General features: G+C 45.8%; 1 protein-coding gene across 1 annotated transcript in view; it reads right to left on the bottom strand.

Annotated features, from left to right (window-relative positions):
• The window catches only part of FRMD7 (FERM domain containing 7), a 37,984-nt gene extending 17,415 nt beyond the window's left edge, over positions 1–20,569 (bottom strand). Inside the window, exons 1-4 of the mRNA XM_078064886.1 lie at positions 20,504–20,569; positions 4,697–4,801; positions 3,853–3,895; positions 1,017–1,050 (exon numbers count right to left, since the gene is read on the bottom strand). Of these exons, the coding sequence (XP_077921012.1) occupies positions 1,017–1,050; positions 3,853–3,895; positions 4,697–4,801; positions 20,504–20,569 (248 nt within the window). The remainder of the gene's footprint in view (positions 1–1,016; positions 1,051–3,852; positions 3,896–4,696; positions 4,802–20,503) is intronic.
• Between the last annotated feature and the right edge of the window lie 731 nt (positions 20,570–21,300).

Here is a 21,300-nt window from a genome sequence, read left to right as displayed (position 1 = left end):
GAGCCAGTGACAGACTTGTGAAAAGTGACGTCTGCAGAGACCCTTCAGCAAACAAGGCCCCCTGTACAAAAGGGGCAAAGAAGAACTGGACTTGTTGTGGTGGGGAAGGCCCGGCCAAGTCACTCTAGCTCCCGGGACCGTTTCCTCCTCTGTAAACCAGGAGGGCTGGGCTAGATGATCGCCTATATCCCTTGTAGGGTAAGATTCTAGAGTCTAGCAAGCACATTCGGGTTTGGAGGAGTGTTAGGTTGACAATGCATTTTTGGAGAAGTAGGTTTACGTTTTGATTTTGAAGGGCATTGTATATAAGCATAAATATACTTTTTAAAAAATGTTTTATACTGGTGACTTTTTAACTTTTTCATTTTTACGAGTGTAAAATATTTTACCTATCTAAAATTATGAATAATGTATAATTAGAAATAGTTGTTAAAATTATATAAAATTATGAATAATTTATAATTATTAAAGAATTATAATAAAATTATCAATGATTTAGATTATACATGATAAATAATTTATATAAATCATTTTTTAAACTTTATTTTTTTACTTTTTAAATTTTTTATAAGTATACGTCATCATCCCTCTCTACCTATGGGATGCGCACACACACACACACACACATACACGCGCGCACGCCCGGTTTTCAATATCCACAGAAATTAGCTGGTATCACATTTGTGCCATCAAGCAGCCCTCTGGTTGGAACACAGATGCAATGAAGGCAAGCGCTCTTACTGTTGTAGCAATTAATGGCAGAACCCCCAAGCGGGCACCCAAGCTGGGTGCCCTGCTAGATGCCACCCTTCCTTCTCCCTGAGGTCCCCACCCTTTGGAAGATTAACACTTTGGGGACCAGCCAGGCCCATCTTCTCTCCAGCTCCTCACCATCTCCTGGAGAGTGACTGAGAGCCAAGCTTTCCAAAGAAGGCTAGAAGCCCATTCTCTGATAAATGGAGAGTAATGATTCTTAAGTAACACCATGCAGCAGACACACAGGGAAGTTACTCTACCTTGTAAGCTCTTCTCGAAGATGTCCCGGGTCCACTGGGAAAAATTTCACCATAAATTTGAAAACAACCTCCTTAGGATCTTAAAACACAATATCTCCATAAGTTTTATTTAAATGTCCATCACAACAGTTACAGGTCTTTACACGCACGCACACACACACACACACACACACACTTCCCCTGTCCTCTTCCCCCCTCTCCCCATCACTCCCTCCCTCAGACTTTTCTTTTAAATTTCAATTTTTCACATTTCTAAGATGGTGCTATCTCTGGATTGTGTCTTTATGTGGATAGCAATAGGGAAAGTTCTCCTGCCCCCCTTTCTACCCTCTCTCCCTCTGAGTTTCTTTTTGTAAAGCTGCGCCTCTTTCTGGGCCCTACTGGGTCCTCTAAGAAGTGTCCCATTTAAAAAATATATACCACTTGCCACTTGGGATTCTGCATTCCTGGCTGAGAGAAGAGCCCAGCTTTAGAAGCAGGTGATTATCATCTGGCATCAAGCATCTCATAAGGGGAACTAGAAGTGGATGGACCGCTGCTTCTTTGTTGCTTAAAATCTGCTTTAAGAAAACACATCTACTTGCCTTCACTCCTACTCGCATTTGAAAAGAAGAAAAGAAACTCTTTGCATCAAAAGCAAACGCATCCGTGCACCATTCGCAGCATGCGTTCAGCAAATATTTGTCAAGTGCCTATTCTAGGCCAAGCATTGTCCTAGGAAGGGCAAGCCCTCATAGCCCGGTAGAAGAGGCAGCCCCGCAGACGGCTGCGAGCACTGAGTACAGAGCACTGAGTACCGGCCAAGCCCGAGAGGGAGGACAGAGGGCTCCGGTTAGACCGGAACTGTAGATAAACAAAGATAACGCAAGGACATCCTTACACAGAGAAAATCTTTCTTTCTTAATTTGAAATTCCGGTTTAGGTGGACATCTTTTCTTTTCCCGGAGAGCCCTACGCCTGAAGGGAGTTTGCCACCGTCAGGAGAGGTAGGAATACGAAGGGGTCAGTGGCAGCGGGCCGGCTAGACAGGCAGGTGCGCTTCGCCGAGCGGGCCAACGAGTTCGGACTCCATTCTAAGGGCATTAAGGAGCCGCGGAAGCACGTGACGCCGGAGCGTGAGGTGGTCACCTTTGTATTTTCAGCAGTTCCCCTCGGAAGTAAGGTAGAGGACGGATTGGGGGAATCAGGTAAGAAGCCCTGGGAATAATGTGACAGACGATTAAAATGCGGTGGGAGGGGGCCCCTGGGTGGCTCAGTTGGTTAGGCGTCTGCCTTTGGCTCAGGTCGTGATCCCGGGGTCCTGGGATGGAGCCCCGCATCGGGCTCCCCGCTGAGCGGGGAGCCCGCTTCTCCCTCTCCCTCTGCTGCTCCCCCCTGCTTGTGCTCTGTCTGTCTGTCTCAAATAAATAAATAAAGTCTTTAAAAACATAATAATAATAATAATAAATAAAATGCAGTGGGAGCAGACAGAACCAACACGGAGAGGGCAGGTAGAGCAAATAGACACGACAGCATTTCTCAAAGTGTTGACTGAACTCCCCCTGCATTCAGAAACACCTGTGGAATTTAACATAGAGGTTGCCTGCCCCCAAACCCGGGAACGGGGCCTGGGAATCTGCATTTGAACAAGTGATCCTAATACACACTGCAATTTCAGAACCGCCACACTAGGTGGTGAAATACGGGGTGGGGGTGGGGGTGGGGGAGATTTCAAACATAGCAGGCACCCGAATGTGAACTGAAACAAATGGACAAAGTCTGGGGCATGATAAAACTAAAACATCTTCAGGCAGAAGGTGAATGGCATTGAAGATTGACATTATAAGTAACAAGGTCAGGCTGCCTAAGATGGGCCAGTTGGGCACTTAGATTATTAAGGAGCTCAGTGGGTTAAGTGTCTGTCTTTGGCTCAGGTCCTGTTCTAGGGGTCCTGGGATCGAGCCCCTAGTCGGGCTCCCTGCTCAGTGGGAAGTCTGCTTGTCCCTTCTGCTTTGCTCCCCTCTCCTTCTCATTCTCTCTCTCTCTCTCTCAAATAAATAAATAAAATCTTTTTAAAAAAGATTGTTTTGAATTAAAAGCAATCAAAACCCAGTCAATTCAGGAAATGCTCTTCACCTCCCCCTCAACTGGCTAAACTTAGATTGGAAAGGAGAGCCTGTACCAGGAAGAGAGCTATCACCTTAGATAACTACATTCTAATATGAACTAGGTGTGGTAGACAGGGAGGGACCTCCCAAGGCCTGTTTGATCAAAGTCCTCTATGTCCCATTGTTTCTGAGCGGGGGCCCAGCCAACATTTGTTTACCAAACATTTACTTTTTCTTCTTCCTGTGAATTGCTTTCTTTCCCTTTGAAGTCCCAGACCCCTACCCCCTTCGTTCAGGATGACACATTGGCCTCATTTTGTCTGACTGTAATTTCCATGTCTGTGTGGCCTCCCCATACGTACGAGATTAAATTTGAATTTCCCCTGTTCATCTGTCTCGTGTCAATTTGATTCTTAGTCCTGCTAGAAGGACCTTGAAGGGCAGAGGAAATTCTTCCTTCCCCGGGGGACATCAAGGATGCCCCAAGGCTTGAGCCAATCCCCAGAGTGCTGTCATTACCCGAGTTCTTCCAATCTACCCGAAGATCCAGCAGCATGATTTTTTTTCATCTTGGGCAAAATTAAAATGATTTTTTTAATTGCTACATTCACTGACACTGTGAAGGATTAAAATAATGCCCCAAAGCCCCTTTTCTCCCCTTATATTTGGTGAGGAATAGCGCAGTGTCGCTGAAATGTTTTCAAGTTGTAACTGGGAAATAGATCCCTTCAGTGATTTCCCATACTTACTTTTTACTTGCTTTGTGATGGGCTTCAGCAGTTCCAACCAGACCTGTGATAACATTAATGAAAAAAATGGGTAGAATATGGCATTGAGTGCGGCTTTTTTTTTTTTTTTTTTTTTGGTAACAGATAAAAGTCAACACAAAATAAACAAATACCAAGGCTATTTAGACCCCCTTCTAAAGATAGATAGAAACAGCAGTGTCAAAGAGATGACATACCTCCACGACACTCAATCAACTCCCTTGTATTTTTCCAGTGACAGTGAACGTTGTTGATCTATAAACTCTTTGTTGTTGACATTTGAATCACTGCTCCCCTGCCTAAGTAGGGTGACAAAGGTGTCACATCCAAGGCTCATTAGTTACTACAAAGACTAATGAAGGCATTTGGCTCTGCATTTGAATCCTGCAGCCCCCAAATGCCAGCTTAATAGATCTAATGAGCCTTTCTGGGAAGGTGCCAGATAACAGATATGCCAACGCAGGACACAGAGAATGTTGGGAGCTGAGAGAGGGGGAGAAAAAGAGCCCCCTGAATCCTCACTGGTGAGGTTAAGAGTCTTCACTGTGGAGGCTGAGGTCCAGCCTCTGGGAAATCAGAACAGATAAAGCAGAGGTTGCTGTTCTCGGGGTGACAGAAGAGGAGCAGAGGGGAGAAGAGTTTGTTCGGTAAACTGAGATGATTTTAGATAGGCAAGGAGGGAAACTTGTTATTAAATCCAGGCATCTTGCAAGGGTTTGAATGCTTTTTCATTTTTCAGTCAGGTTTGAGCCCTACGTACCTAGCCGCAAACTGCATTTTAGAGGCAATTGTAGACACAAAGAACCCTATAATGAAACCAACTTACATTATTTCCAGAATGGCTACAGAATTCTAATCCGAAATACTCCTTTTCAGCAAGATTTAGGTGGCTGCAACTCAGGTTAAACAGCGCCTTCCCGGATGACTTTTGCTAAACAAAACAGAGAGAGCATAGCACAGTTTGCGTTCCTAACCTGATACTGTTAGGCAGTGTGGAAGGAAGGGTAGGAGCCCCCCAACTCGCTGCAGACACTGTTTCCTGTAAGCACCGTTTAGAGGTCCTGCATCCTCTCAGAGGACGATGTTTTACAGCTAAATATACAGGCATCTACCTGTAGATTGTTTTAGGCGCCCCCCCTCCCCCTCTGAAAAGCCTCAGACTCATGACAAACCCTCTTGGAAAAAGAGAGCCTTGCACTTAACTATGGCAAGATCTGCAAATCTACCCTTTCAATGGAATTCTTTAATCAATTCATCCCACAGGCAATTTGAATGATTTCCCCCAAACTGACAGTTTAATCAAGATGCAAATCTGACCTGCTTAAAACCCCTTCTGTGGCTCCCCTCAGGATAAAGTCTATACTCTGGCTCGGGAGGCTGGGCCCTCTCTGCCTCCCGTGGCCGTGCCTGCCCCTCCATCCTCTTCTCTCGCCCCTGCCCCTCGCTGGCATTTTCCTTTCTAATAATCGCAGCCCGCTCTGCCCCACACCTGTCAAGTGGTTTCACACCTCATGCTTCTGCCCCTGTCATTCCTTCTCCACAGACCGCCCTTGCCACCTTTCTTTGGCTTGGCTCACTCCTCCTCAGCTCGGATGCCGTCTTCCTGGAGAGCTTGCCCTGATCCCGATCAGCGACAGGTTGAGTCAAGGGCAACCTCCGGGCTCCCAAGCACCCTCGCTTACCCCACACAGGGCACTCTTAACCCAGGGTGTCTGTCTTCCCCCATTCCACTGAGTCCCTTCATAGCAGGGACCTCGCTTCATTTTTCTTGTGACTCACCATGGCTAACTCAGAGCCTGGCACCTACTAGGGACTCTTGAATGTCTGTCGCTCTGACATGAGACTGGCCCACTAGGTCACGTGAGTTCCTTGAGTAGACTTCACTTTGCAGCCTTGCCCACCAAATCTCCCACCAATTCGTTCACATAAGGCCACACATCATTCCCCCCCCCCACAAAGCCCACGGACACGGTGAGCACAAAACAGCCCCTTTTCTAGGCTTGAGCTTTGAAGCTCTCTCTCGGAAAATCTCTTTCCGAGCGGAGCGCGGCTGGGGCTGATCTCCAGCCGCCAGCGTGGCTGAACCCGAGGGTAGCTGTTGCAGGGAGGACTGTGATGGGAAAATTGGGCCCTGGCGGGTAGGCACAGAGACAGGCCGCTGAGAACCCCTAGTTAAAGCCAAGTCACGCGGTGCCCATGGTGCCGCTCAGGAAGCCGAGCAAGGGGAAATGGAGCTGGAAATCACCGACCCATAGAATTTATGGCAACCTTGAGAGGTCAGAGAGTCCAGCCACCCTCCTCCCGCCCCCTACCCTCTCCCTCAAGGCAGTGCCACGGCTGAACGGGGGGGGGGGGGGGCGTGGGGGCGGGGGGGCCCACATCTGGGATTTAATAGCTTCCAGGAAGGCGGCCTACCCCACCCCCTTCCCCCAGCGACCCCAAATCCTCCCCTCTCCCCTGGACCTCGCTCCACTTGGTTACACCGTCCAAAGCTCCACCGACTCGAGATGCATGTGGGTTAACCGGGGTCCTATTTTAAAATGCAAATAAGCCACGGGGGGGGGGGTGATACCTCCTGCATCCCCAGCACGTGGAGAGAGCGGGGGGGGGGGGGGGGGGGAGGGGGTTGGATTTTATGTGCGAGGTCACATTGGAGCTGTGGTCCTGGAGAAGGGGGTCAGCCCACACAGAGTTGGGGGGTGCGCAAGGGCATGAAGGGCATTGGGGGCCAGTGGAGGAGGGGGCGTCTGGGAAGGAGGAGGGAAGGGGGAGTTTTTGCCTATGTGGCAACCTTGCCTAGGGCAAGTGCTGACACAGACCATTCCAGACAGATGAAATCGCTCCTATTTTTAAAGTCCTCCAGACAAGGAGCTGCCACGGGATTTTTATTATAAGAAAAAAAAAAAAAAGAAGAAGAAGAAGAATTTCTAAAGAGAGATACGACAGCAATACTTTTTCCGACACCAAAGAAACATTTCAGTCATGAGGACCAAATCCCGTCACAGATTTTCAGTTTCTTTGCAAACAATTTAAGAAACTCAGGATTTTCCTTTCTCCTCATTTTTGGATTCTTTTTTTCCATCGGAGTATTTAATCCTCCCCATCAAGGCTGCCACATTCCATGTGTTTGTATATTTAAAGGTTTCTGCTGTCCCAAAGAATATATAGCCATTCTTGTAAGGATTCCAATCAAGGCTTCCTTTTTGCTCCCTTCCGTAAGAGCCCATACCATGTTTATAAGAATAATCTCCTGATTCTTCTATCCCGGCACATGTTGCCAACTGGCTCTTAAAGCCTTTGGCATTTATGCATTTAGAGGTCAGGCGCTCACGTGGCTGGGGCTCTCCACCCCCACCTCGGGAGAGGCATTTCCCTTCAGCCCTCCAGAATGTACGTCGAAATTGGCCAGCCTTGTGGAACGTGTTGCATAATAGGCAAGGTCTTGGTTCTGTCTCAGCGTGCAGGCTTTAGTGTTTTTTAACCATTATAATCCAATCCCGCGATTTTTAGGTTGAGGTTATTTTTCTCATAATAACTCTTTACATACAACTTTTCTAGACTTTTTTTTTTCCCCCTTTCTGGACTTTTGATCCTCTTTTCCATTGCAAGTTCTTGTTTAAGCTCACACTGTCAACATTCTAATCAAGCTCTTTAGTGGATCTAAATTCTTTACTACCAGTCCTCCCACTCAAGGAATTGGAACCACAATCCTGAATCTTGTTTTACCTTTTCCCTTGGATTACAGAACAACGTCTGCCTTAAAAAAATACACACATACACACACAGTTGACCCTCAAGCAACACGGGTTTGAACCACATGGGCACACTTATATGTGGATTTGTTTTGATAAATATAGTATAGTACTGCAGTATCTCACTACAAATGTATTGTCTCTTTCTTATGATTTTCTCAATAACACTTTCTTTTCTCTGGCTTTATTGTAAGAATACAGTGTAGAATACACAGAACATACAAAATCTGTATTAAGCGATTGTGTTATTGGTAAGACTTCCAGTCAACAGTAGACTAAGAGTGGTTAAATTGTGGAGGAGTCAAAAGTTATACATGGATTTTCAACCATGTGAGGGGTTAGCACCCTTAACTCTTGTGTTGTTCAAGTATTATATATATATATATATATATATATATATATATATACACAATTTAGAACTTTTTAGAACTTCTATTTATAATCTCCAATTTACCAACTCTGTTTCAATCATAACATTGATTTCTGGGGGCTCCAAACCCCTCTTCTCATGGGAACAACAAATATTCAAGGTGGTTACCTGTACAAAACAATCTACCACAGCCTTTACTCAGCTAGAGCCGTCATAGAACAATTTGTTAAATCAAGCCCAAATTGTAATCCTGCTCCACCCACTTACTAACTGGATGAATCGGGGAAAATCTTTTAGCTCACGGATTGACCTGCCTTTTCCAGGCACCTGAAAACAGAGACCATGTGTTTGAATACCTGGCAGTATGTACAGTGCCCGATAAAGAGTGGACATTCAATAAATGTTTGCTGAATAAATGGATGGATGGAGCCAAACAATTAACTTGATTCCTGTGCATTAGTAAGACAGTTCTCTCAGGAGGAAGAACAAATTAGTCACTGTGTGACTTAGGGCAAATTACTGACTCTTTCTGAGCCTCAGTTTACTCATCTGTAAAATGGAGATAATAGTAGTATTATCTCATAGAGTTGTGAGAATTAAAGAAGATAATTCACATCAAAGCCTTTAGTACAGGGCCTGGCACATCATAGGACTTAAGCAATGCACATGTATAGATAAATGCATAGAAGAGTCTGGAAAGATACACAGCAAATGTTAATAGCATTCTCCCTGGAGGGAGGATAGATTTAAAGGGGAACTTTAACTTTTTACTTTGTGAATAGCTGGATATGTTTTTAATGAGCAAGGACAGTAGAAACTCTCTTAACCAAATTCCACTCAATCATGCACAGAGAATGCTTTACATTCCCTCTTAATTTATTTATTTTTAAGCTTTTATTTTTAAGTAATCTCTACACCCAACATGGGGCTCGAAACCACGACCCTGAGATCAAGAGTCCCACGCTCCCCCGACTGAGCCAGCCAGGCGCCCCTACATTCCCTCTTTAAAGTACTGGCAGGGCCTATGTCATGATGAAAGCCCATGACCAGTAGGCTACTCTAATGGTTGTGTACTTCTACACCCATCAACTGAGTTCCATGCTCAATAATAATTATTTTCTGGAAAATATTTTTGATAATTCTACTTGTTATTGTAATCACACAATTAAATTGTATGTACACCAAAGGATCATGAACACTAGAAGCAAGGATTGTTTCTATGAAAACTAAGTTCATCACTTTGCAAAAACTCAGTAGGGGGGAATCCCCAAAACTGTGCCATCAAATTAGCTTTGGATATGACAGCAGCAAAATACGGGGTGGGGGGAGAAAACTCCGGAAGGATTCTGTACTCAAATTGCTTTGCAAGCACCCACATTCTTTCTCCACGTTAAGTAAGCAAATGCTGGAAATCATAGAGGATGCATTATGGGTGTGGTTTATGGAAGAAAGACAAAAGGAATCAGACAGAAGTCCTTACTCAAAAAAAGCTTTGACCCTATAGCAAAAGACTGGCAAATGAATAACAATGTACATGTTTTATGTCAAAATTAGAAGTTTAAGGGGCACTTAGCTGGCTCGATTCGTAGAGTGTGCTACTCTTGATCTCAGGGTTGTGGGCTCGAGCCCCCGTTGGGTGTAGAGATGACAAAAAAATAGAAGTTTAAGGTGTCTATGTGTGTGTACTTATTATGATTTTCTGCTTTAACAAATTTTATGGATTAACTGACCAACAACCACCTTTGACCACATTAGATAAAGGAGATTCTAATGTATTTACATCTTGACTGTGTCCTTTAAAAAAATATAGACTGTCATTAAGGTTTCGGGAAAGGATGAACTGGAACCAAATACAGCATATTATTAATAATAGCATAATCGATTATTTTCACTTTTTCCCTATAGTTGTTATATTTTTCAGAGAAATGCAATAGGCGCTATAAAAGCTAAAAGCATAGTGCCATACAAAAAGTCTTATATATGCTTTTCCTGTTTCCAGTGCTGATTCCCACATTGAAAATATTTCTCATGTTCCCCGCAGGAAACTGTTCTTGAAGTCACAGATGGTTATCACTCGTTCTCCTGACTTTATGGCTATGTCTTATTTTTATCCCAAAATATGACTGGATTAGCCCCGGCTGCCACCACAAAATGCCATAGACTGGATGGCTTAAACAACAAACATTTAGTTCTCATTTAGTTCTGAAGACTGGAAGTTTGAGATCAGAGTACCAGCATGGTCAGGTTCTGTGAGACCTCTTCCTGGCTTGCAGATGGCTGCCTTCTTGCTGTGTCCTCACCTAGCGGAAAGGTAACTCTCTCCTCTTCCTCCTCCTCTTCTTCTTTTTCTTCGGCCACCGGACCTATTGGATCGGAGCCCTACCCTTATGATCCTATTTAACCTTAATTACTTCCTAAAAGCCCTATCTCCAAACACAACCAAGTAGTCCCATTGGGGGTTAGAGGCTCAACAGACAAATTTGGGTGGGACACGATTCGGTCCACCGCATTTACCCAGCTGGATGGCCCACTTTAGTTACCATATCTGCTCTTTATGACTTTGGCTCTTTCCAAACATTAAATCCACTCTCAAATAATGAAGATTTATGAGGCATTTTGGAAAGAATGTGCCTGGTTACAGAAGGCCAAAACAGAGTTCCAAGACTGTGCCGAGTACCTGCAATAAATATGAGGAGGTGGCTAAGAAAGCGGGCCCTGGAGTGGGACACAGCCAGCTGTAGGTCTGCCCTCTACCTGCTAGAGGGATGATCTTGGACAGGCTATTTCATCTCTCTGAATTTCAATTTCCGTAATTGTAAAATAGGATTGTCAGAAGCCAAACACGAAAGGCCATATGTTCTATGATTCCATTGATAAGAAGTGTCCAGGGGCGCCTGGGTGGCTCAGTCGTTGAGCGTCTGCCTTCGGCTCAGGTCATGGTCCCGGGGTCCTGGGGTCGAGCCCTGCATCGGGCTCCCTGCTCAGTGGGAGGCCTGCTTCTCCCTCTCCCTCTCCCCCTGCTTGTGTTCCCTCTCTCGCTGTCTCTCTCTCTGTCAAATAAATAAATAAATAAAATCTTTAAAAAGAAAAAAAAAGAAGTGTCCAGAACAGGCAAATCCATAGAGACTGGGGGGGGCTTCTTTTGGGAAGAATGGGAATATTCCAGAATTAGATAGTTGTGATGTTTGCATGACACAGTGAGTATACTAAAAACCACCGAATTGTACACTTTAAAAGGATGAATCTTATGGTATGTGAATCTCGTCTCAATTTTTAAAAATTCATAGAGAGCATCTAATGAGAATATTGATGTCGAGGGCTTTACACAGTGTCAGGGCCATAGGAAGAGCTCAAAAAGAAGTGTTGACTGTAGGATGACCATCGTCCAAACTGGCACATTTTTGAGGCTTGACAGGGGTACTAGTAATTATTATATTGTCACAACAGGTGTAAACCAGGACCGTCCTGGACGAACCCTGATGTATGGTCATCTAGCTGTTAGCATCCGGATCACCCAAGGGGTCTGTTTGGACGAGGGCAACATTCACTTGAATATTCAAGATCTGGAATATTAAGGATCACACACATAAGTGTAAGTGTCCCCTCATAGAAACCAGTGTGTGTGGATCAGTCCTTCATTGGCAAGTGAATGAGTTGCCTTTGGGGCGTGTTAACACTCTGACTCCACTTTTTCGTAGGTCACTCTCCACATTTAAGAGCCACACACAAAAAAACCAGGAAAACGCCTTCATCAGTCTTAGCCTTCTCCTTAATAAACCATTTAAAAGCTAATCCCTCACCTCCCCTTTAGCATGTTTTTCTCCATTCTTTATTCTCTTTACCCAATTCTTTTTGTTTTTCTATTGCAATCCACCCCCCCCTTCCCCTGGCCCAAACTCCGGGCTTACTTCTGATGCCCTTGCCTTTGTCCTTCTATGTATGCCTTTACTCTTCTGTGACCTTTCTCCCTTCTCTTTGATGCAATACACATTACCGAGCACGTGCTCTGTGCCAGGTACTTTCCCGGGCTCCAGGGTTACTGGAGTGAACTGGACACAGGCATTACCATGAAGGAATATGTAGCAGGCTGGCAGGCCAAGCAGGTGCATCAACAGGTAACCACAGTAGCTGGGGCTAAGTGCTCTTGTGGAAGCATGCAAGCAGGGGGTAATATGAGATCACATCCAACGGGCCCCAAACCCAGAAAGATGGGAAAGGGCATAGTGCAATGGATTCCAGCTTGGGCGGGGGGCGGGGGACACCTAACCCGAGACAGGAAGCAAGAGTTGGAGTTAGCCAGGTGAAGAGGAGGCTAAGAGAAGGATGTCAGAGGCGGAGATTAGAGAGCCTGGTGTGAACGACACTGCCATGAGGTGTTCCTAAGGAAGCAAATGAGATACAGGGACTGGAAAAGTGGGCGGGAGCCTTACCAAGACGGGAGGCCATAAGCCTGAAGGCAGGGTTTGAGGTAGGGATCGCTGAATGATGTTAAGTGGGAATTGACTTGGTCCGAGCTGGGTTTCAGGCGCGCCGTCCGGGCAGTGGTTGGGGCAGAGGCTCCCAAACTGTAAAGTGCATATGAATCACCTGGAGATCTTGTGAAAATACAGATTCCGATTCGCTGGGTGGGAGGTGGGGCCTGAGAATTGGCATTTCTCGCAAGCTCCCAGGTGAGACTGGTCTGGCTGCTGGTTTGCCACCTACACCTTGCGGGACAAGGGTGTGAGGAACAGAAGGAGCAGGGGCAAAATAGGCGACAGGTGGAGCAGGTGAGGCTCCTTCGCAGCTTGGGGGAGAGAAGACAGGTGGTGGCGTGGACTTTGGCAGACGAGGAGGTGAGGTGTGAGACACGTCTCCATGGCCGGTGCAAGGGGGCTGGGGCAGGTACGGGAGAGTGAGAGGCCTGGAGGGCCTGGTGTCCCCTTCGCTTGCCCCGCTTTTGCTTTCGGCCAGGGCCGGGGCTTGCATCCACCACGGCCGAGCTTAGGCTACATTCCGCTGCCTTTTATTCACCCTTCTGCATCGCCCTGCTCATCCTCAACATCTGTTTCTTCACCAGTTGGCCCACCGACCACAGGTACAATAAGGGGCTACCCCGGCAGCTTGCCTCCCTCACTTCCCACCACTCTTTGCTCTCGAATTCTTCCCATACCCACCTATCTGAGAGTGGGGATGCTTGGAACATTCCTCACCAATGTCTGCACGTACTTGAGCCCCTCCTCAGACACTCCCTACCCTTTGCGTCAGTCTGGAAAGAAAATCATGGCTTGTCATATCAAAAACTTTCTGCCGACATACACTTACAAAATATCTTCTTGACGCTTCGTCTCTCTCTCTTTTTTAAAGACTTAATATTTATTTATTTGACAGAGAGAGAGAGAGAGCACAAGCAGCGGGGAGCGGCAGACAGAGGGAGAGGGAGAAGCAGGCTTCCCGCGGAGCAGTGAGCCTGACACGGGCCTCGATCCCAGGACCCCGGGATCATGACGTGAGCCGAAGGTACACGATTAACGGATGAGCCACCCAGGCGCCCCTGACACTCTGTCTCTGATCTGCTCACAGATTCCTTCTAAAAGTCACCCACTTGGAATTCTTTCTGGTCTTTTATGGTGCCCCTGAGAGCTTTCCTGTGTATTATCCCATTTGCAACTTGCCCCAGTCACCCACTCTGGAACTGGCCGAGAATCAGTTCCGTCCAGGATAGTATAAGCACATCGCCACTCAGCATCTTTATGTAGATGACTGTGAGCTAGTTCCTTCTGGCCAACCTGATGGCTAATTTCCATCTCTCCTTTCCGTCTTCATATACTGAACTCCGAATGGCATTTCAGAACCCAGAACCATGAAGGGCACTCTAGTGAGAGTATCTGATTTGTTCTGAGTAGAATAGAGTCTGGAGGTATTTCTGCATTTTGGAACCCTTCGGTACAGTTCCAGGGTTAGAATGTTTTCGGTGACGCTGATTTAATTTCAATCATGTAGGAAAATCTTGTTCTACTTCTTGGTCTACCCTTCTTCACCTCAGTCTAGCTCTTTGTTTATAAACAGCAACAGGCATACACCTCATTTAGAGAGAGTTTGGACCCCTCCGGAGGTAAGTCTTTTTGCTTCCCTGTCATCCACAGGCTAAATCCAGAAATCTCAGAACCTCTTAGGGATTAAACCCTGGGACTGCCCCTTTTAAAAGGCTGTTTCACTTTTCATTAAAAATGCAAATATCCTGCGGCGCCTGGGTGGCTCAGTCGTTAAGCGTCTGCCTTCGGCTCAGGTCATGATCCCAGGGTCCTGGGATCGAGCCCCACCTCGAGCTCCCTGCTCGGCAGGGAAGCCTGCTTCTCCCTCTCCCACTCCCCCTGCTTGTGTTTCCTCTCTCGCTGTGTCTCTCTCTGTCAAATAAATAAATAAAATCTTTCCAAAAATGCAAGTATCCTGGGGCGCTTGGGTGGCTCAGTTGGTTAAGCATCTGCCTTCAGCTCAGGTCATGATCCCAGGGTCCTGGGATGGAGCCCCCCCACCGTCTGGCTCCCTCTCCCTCTGCCTGCCGTTCCCCCGCTTGTGCTCTCTATCTCTCTGTCAAATAAGTAAAACCTTTTTAAAAAATGCAAATAACCTGACATTGCAAAAAAAAATAGGCCCATGTCTCACACATTTACCAATGGAATCAGACGCAACTAGTTTTCTAAGAAAGAAATTGAGCATGATTTCAGAGTATGCACTGGGTAAACCACCCAGGAACCTAGGAAATGGAGGTCCTTCGGGGCAAGGCAGAAGAAATCATTGGCCAAGCTGTAACCCTTCTGGGGGGCTGAACTTGTAAAAAGAAAGAACAACTGAGAGGCTGATTACCAGGTAGCAGCAGTTCATTCTAAAATGGAGCCATCTCTGCAGGCAGTCTGGTCTTTTAGCATCTGGTGGAGAGCAAGGTGCAGTTAGACACATCAAAGAACAAAGAATAAGTAGGAAGTCAACTAAGGCCCTTTCCAAGGAGCTCACAGGCTCAGCAATAAACCCTGGAGGGAAGCACAGTTTAACTGGGTACTTAAGATTTCCTGGTGGAGCTAAGTGGAGAGAACAGCCCTTGTATTTGCTTGTGCATGTGTGACATTCACACCAAGTTACAACTGGTTTTTATTTTATTTCTGAAAACACAAAGCAGTTCAAAGTACTGTGTGTGTGATAGATGGGAGGCTTAAAGTTGCTTAGGATTAACTGCTCAGAAAGATTTCCAGCCCACGTGGCTGTCCTGGGGAGTGGCGGGGTGGGGGGGGGGAAGGAGGGAGAGGGTGGGGGGAGGGGGGAGGGCCCGGTCCGGGAGAATCAAACTGAGCAGCTGCCTGACTGCCATATTGATACTGACCAAACTAAGTTCGGAAGAGAACTCTGGAATCAGAGACCTAGTCTAGTACCTGATAGATGATACTTTCTGGCAGACACCTTTTTGAGGCTACAAGGGAATTGATGGCCTTATGGAGGCCTGGCGATGATCTAGACAAGTTGCATCTGATTCACACTCTTTGCTGGATGGTGTCTCATTGCTCAGAGTTACCCTTCATCCTAAAGGAGTAAAAAGAAAAAAAACCCCAAGAGTACCACCCTAATAGCAATCTTGCCCCCACTCCTGGGACACTGAAATTACCATGCCTATATTGGAAAGGCTGTTGAAAAGTGACAGGGTAATAATAGCATTTTCAAGACAGTGCTCCCAAGTCTTGTCGAAATTGCTAGCTACTCTGGGTAATTAAAACAATGATCATTGTTTGTTTCCGTGTAATGCTTTAGCACTAAATCCATGTGGTGTGCATGATGCACAACCAGATTCCAAATGGTAGCTGGAGTTTTCTTTTAAACCTGAAGTCGATAAAACATTTTGTATGTATCTAGCAATACGCGACACTCAGGACACAAGAGAGACCATTAGATGTCATGTAGTCCGGCCCCTTCATTTTATAAGTGAGGAGATATGGATCCAGTGCAAGGAAGAGACTCCCCCAAAGGCTTTCAGCAGGTTAAAAACAGAGCTGGGGCAGGGGGCGCCTGGGTGGCTCAGTCTGTTAAGCATCTGCCTTCAGCTCAGGTCATGATCCCAGGGTCCTGGGATCGAACCCCGCATCGGGCTCCCTGCTCAGGGGGGAGCCTGCTTCTCCCTCTTCCTCTGCTGCTCCCCCTGCTTGTGCTCTCTCTCTCAAGTAAATAAATAAAATCTTAAAAAAGAATAATAAAAGCAGAGCCGGGACTGAGCCCATTTCAGTACACCAGGCTGTCCTTGAATATAAAGAGAAAACTGACGTCCAGGTATATGAAGGGCAAGAAAGATAAACACCTAAAACTCGTTCCTTTGAAGCACCCTTCCCTTTCATTGTCACTCTGTTTTTCCCTATCTTTTCTCACCTTTTGACTGTACTGTTGACTTCTATTTCTTTGCTGCTTACAACTCCAATGTCTCTCCATTCCTGTCTCTTCCTTCCTAGAATTAGTTTTATTGCCTTTAGAAGGAGTGCTCAGTATGTTGCCCAGCGGGGCTCTGAGCTGGTTGGAAGCCACTCTGTTCTGACAGGTTGTGAATTTCACAGAAACTCTATAAAGAAGCCATTAAAGAATAATGCCTTTTAAAACATCTACTTAATAAGAGGCCATGAAACACAACGTATTAGGGTTACTGTGGAGAAGCTGTGTTGACTGAACAGAGAATCTTTTTAAAATATATTCAGAAAACTCTGCCAAACTAAATGGAGTGGGGGAGGCACATGTGAAGTTTGGGGATCCATGAGAACGTAGTATATCAGTGTATAAAATATACACCAACATGTTAAAATCTAGGCGATGGGATTTTATTTGCATTTTACTTTTTTCTTTTTGTTGCCAGAATTTTCTAATCTTTCCGTAATGAATGTATGTGCTATCACGTATTAAAGCTGGATGTGAAAATTGAAAAATAATAATGAACTTCTAAGGTCTTCTAACTGATTAGCAAGACGCGAGGTCATGTGAGCTATCACTCAGGCTAATTTCCCTGTCACCAAGTGTCTCATTCCCGCATCCTGTCAACACCCCCACGTTAGCCAGGTGTGCCGGCTTGTCGACACCTGCAGACTACACCAAGGGACCAGCTCTGCCCCGCAGCAAGGAACCTATAAGGGGCTCCTGACTCAGACCCAACTTGGCTTCTTGCCAAGCTCCACCCTTGAAGAAGTCACTAAGGACCTATTCTTTTGTTCCTCTTTCCCTACCTAGACATCTGTCTGAGTGCCTGACCCTTATTCACCTGGTTTTTTTACTTAGGCTCCTGCCGTGCGCTTCTGGCTCTCACAGTAGCAGCTGGCTAGGTTCCCCCAGGCTCTGCTCTCCTCTTGATTGATCTTCACCTGTGTCTCCCACACAGGTGAGATTTGCCGAGCGTGTGGCTTAGCAGTATCGCCGAACTCCGGGGCCTGCTGGCAGCATTCTGCCCCTTTCCTCCTAGTCCACCCTGAGTAGAGCCAGCCAAGTCCTGAGTGCTGACTCACACAGGTGGGCCTTGGGTGACCTGGGCTCTAACACCCCAAAGCCTGGTGGTTACATATTCTTCTCAGTCTGGCTTAGTCTGGGGCTAATACCAGGTTCGCAGACCTCTGCCATCCTCCCTCCTCCAGGCTATTTCAATATGGCAGATCTATTGTCAGGATGTGCAGCGTAACTCAAAGCGGTTGTCTGGGATTCTCTTCCTGTACTCAGGGCCAAGCACAGCCAAGCCCAAAACAATTTGTATTCATGTGGATTTTTAAATACTGTACCTCGAAAATTCTAGCATTCAGGAAAGAAAGACAAAGCATGGTTTCACTTGCAAAATGCAGAATTGGAAGGGAGTAGTGGCAGGAATTGTTACTTCCTAGCAATCTTCAGTGGGAAACAGGGGTCCCAAGAGATACTAACCTTTGGGTCTTAAAATTAGTTGCATACTCCCAGATCCCACACCCCCATATCTTGCTCCTAACTTCTTAGGTGCAATTATCTGTGCAGAAGGATCTGGCGAAGCTGACTCATTCATGTTTATAAATCAAAACCAAAAATATTCCTCCCTTCTGAATGTTGAATTTGACAATTGCTTGTCCCAGCTGAGGAGGCGCTACCCTACATTCCTACAAATGCGGAATCGAACAGACACGTTCACGGTGGCATCTCCAAACAGACTTGGGGAGCCTTTGTAGGCTATCAGGAGAACAGATGACCTCTCCTTTGTTGAACTTTGGGGGAGCCTGAGTCACGTATTTCTCATCTCTGGCAGTCATCGAGGGTTTCCTGTGAGCACACGGTTTTACCTGGGTGCAGGTTTGGTCCAGGGAAATTTTGTTACTGTAATCCATGAAATGTTTGTGCCACATCTCCCCTAACTTAAGACTTGACCTGCTTGGCAGCTGAGAACAAGGAGAGAATTCATTCTTTCATTGCTTCAATAGCTAGTTATTGAGCATCTACTATGTTTCTGGGAAAGTGCTGACTATATACCCCGGACAGTCCCGGACTTCACCAAATTAAGAGAACTCACTGTACCCTTTTGGATGCATACCCCCCCACACACACCATTGAGCCCCAAAGAATGACCTATCCTTATTGGCCTCATGCAATTCTCAGACACCATAAACCTTGTCTCTCCAACCCTGTCCATTTGTCTGAACCATTTCCATTGTCCATCTGTCCCATGAAAGCCCCTTCATGGCTATGTCAGGTCCTGCTCAGCCCAAGTCAGTTTCCCCTGAAACTGCTGACCTGGTTTTCTGCATCATCACTCGGAACACACACACAAGCCCTAACTGCTGAGAATGTCAATACCAAGATAACGCCAACACAGTGACTCTTGAAAGACAAGCTGTCTGAGAGTGGATATGGTGGTCAACTAAATGAGTTCTTAACCCAGAGGGTCCCGTGCAAATCCTGTTTCAACCACTCGCTACACTTCTCTGCCCAGATTGCTCATCTGTCAAATGGGGATATTAATAGAACCTACTTCACTGAGGATTTCAATGAGCTAATACACGGAAAATACTGATAACTAGCACCTAGTACGTAATAAACATTCCTGTGATATATATTAGCTATCATCACTACTTTCTAGATCAGAAAGGAATTGAGTAGTAATTGTGGGCTAGTGACAATGGGGTTGATATTTGGAGGCAGGTGTGGGTGTGAGCAGATTGGAACACGTGGCCCAGCCATTTTGAGAGGAGTCCCCTAATTTGATTGCTTATGCAGGAAATGGAACTTATACAGCAACCACTATTATAGAAATGACGTTTCTTTCATTGTTTTGTTTTTAAGTGGGCTCCATGCCCTGCCCAACGTGGGGCTTGAACTCACCACCCTGAGATCGAGACCTGAGCTGAGATCAAGAGTCGGACACTTAACTGACTGAGCCACCCAGGCGTCCCTCTTTCATTGTTTTTGAGGCTTCCCCCCCCCCATTCAGAAAGCAAAATATGCTCATTAAAAAAATCAGGGTAAAAAGCAGAAAAGCAAGAGGAAGAAATAAAGTGTTTATAATCTCATCCATCAAAAGACAGACAGTATGAGGACCTTAGGGTACAGCTTTCCAGATAATTCTCAATGCATGTGATACAATAACACTTTCTGGTGACCAGCTTTTTAAAAAGTTAGCATTATGGGGCGCCTGGGTGGCTCAGTCGGTTAAGTGGCTGCCTTCAGCTCAGGTCATGATCCCAGGGTCCTGGGATCAAGCCCCGCGTCAGGCTCCCTGCTCCGCGGGAAGCCTGCTTCTCCCTCTCCCACTCCCCCTGCTTGTGTTCCCTCTCTCGCTGTCCCTCTCTCTGTCAAATAAATAAATAAAATCTTTAAAAAATATATAAAAATAAAAAGGTAGCATTATATTATAAATATCATCATTAGTAGGGACACCTGGCTGGCTCGCTCAGTAGAGCAGGCAACTTTTGATCTCTGCGTTGTAAATTCGAGCCCCACGTTGGGTGTAGAGATTATTTAAAAATAAAATCTTAAAAAATACCATCATTAGTTACTGTATAGGAAACCACCTGCATGATGGACACATACCTTGTTTTCTCCTTTTAGCTATTGCAAACACCATGAAGATAGACATCTTCTTAGCACACAAAGATGTGCACCCATCTTGGCACATCAACCTTAATCATTACCTTAGGAGACATTTCTCCAGCATTATTAGCTTATTTATTACTGGCTTATTTAGGTTGCATTGTTATTAGCTTATTGGCTTATTTAGGTTGCATTGTTGGCTGGTTGTCTTATTTTTGTCTGAGACTTTTAATGAAATACTAAAAAGTTTAACTTCTGTGTCAAATTTTAATTAAATACCGAAATACAAATACAAAGCGTGAAAAAGATTCATGGCAGGGATTGCCCTTGCTTGGTAAAGCGGTGAAAGCACTTTGTGAACCCAGACTTCCTGCTGGGCCTGGGAAGTCTGGAGGCAGCAGGCAGTAGGGGAAGGGGGGGGGCGGGCTCTGCAGTCAACACATGGACTTCAATTCCTGGCTCAAGTACTTACTTGCAGTTGTATGACCTTGGGCTCATTTTTAACCTTGTTGAACCTTAGTTTCTTCATATGAAACATCCCTTTTTATGACTTGGCCCATGCTTGTCTCTCCTATCTCATCTCTGTCTCTCACGGCTCTCAGAGAACCCTCTGCCCTCAACTGCAAGATCCAGTCAGACAGAGCTACTCCCCGGGCCTTTCCCTGTGTTTCTCCCTTGGTCTGGCCCAACCTTCAAACTCTAGTCCAACTCCCTCCCTGTAGCTCAGTAATTAGTACTGATCATTAGGGCTTAAGATAGACATCATCTCCCTTAAGGAAAGCTTTCTGACCAACCCCTCAACACGCACGCTTCAGTCCGGGTTAGTTGCCCCTCTTCTTTGTGCCATTAAAAACTATCCTAGCTGCTGTCATTTGCCCGTGTTACACTGCAGTGTACATTTCTGGTTCTTCCACGAGTCTTGGAGGTCAGGCACTATTTCTTATTTTTCTCTTCATCCTCAGTAGCCAACACGGCGCGTGGACGCAGGGAAGGCTCCCCAGAACTTGTCAACTGACTGATGAATGAACGAAGTCGTGTAATCATACCTATTTACCACACTTATTAACTCACAATTGAATGACATAATGGAAGTGGAAATTCCTGGAACACAGGTCAGGAAATGGTATCTCGGAGCACTAAAGGCAGTTGACAGTATCTTTGGGACGGATCTCTTGCAATCACTTAAAATGTTCTGGTGCAAAATTCTGGAGAACCTTTGTCTTTGCTGAAGTCTGTCGAAAGGTGAATTTCGTCATCATAGAACGAATC

Source organism: Halichoerus grypus, chromosome X (assembly GCF_964656455.1).
Source record: "Halichoerus grypus chromosome X, mHalGry1.hap1.1, whole genome shotgun sequence".
In the NCBI taxonomy this organism is placed as follows: Eukaryota; Metazoa; Chordata; class Mammalia; order Carnivora; family Phocidae; genus Halichoerus; species Halichoerus grypus.
This window is presented reverse-complemented; position numbering and strand designations above follow the sequence as displayed.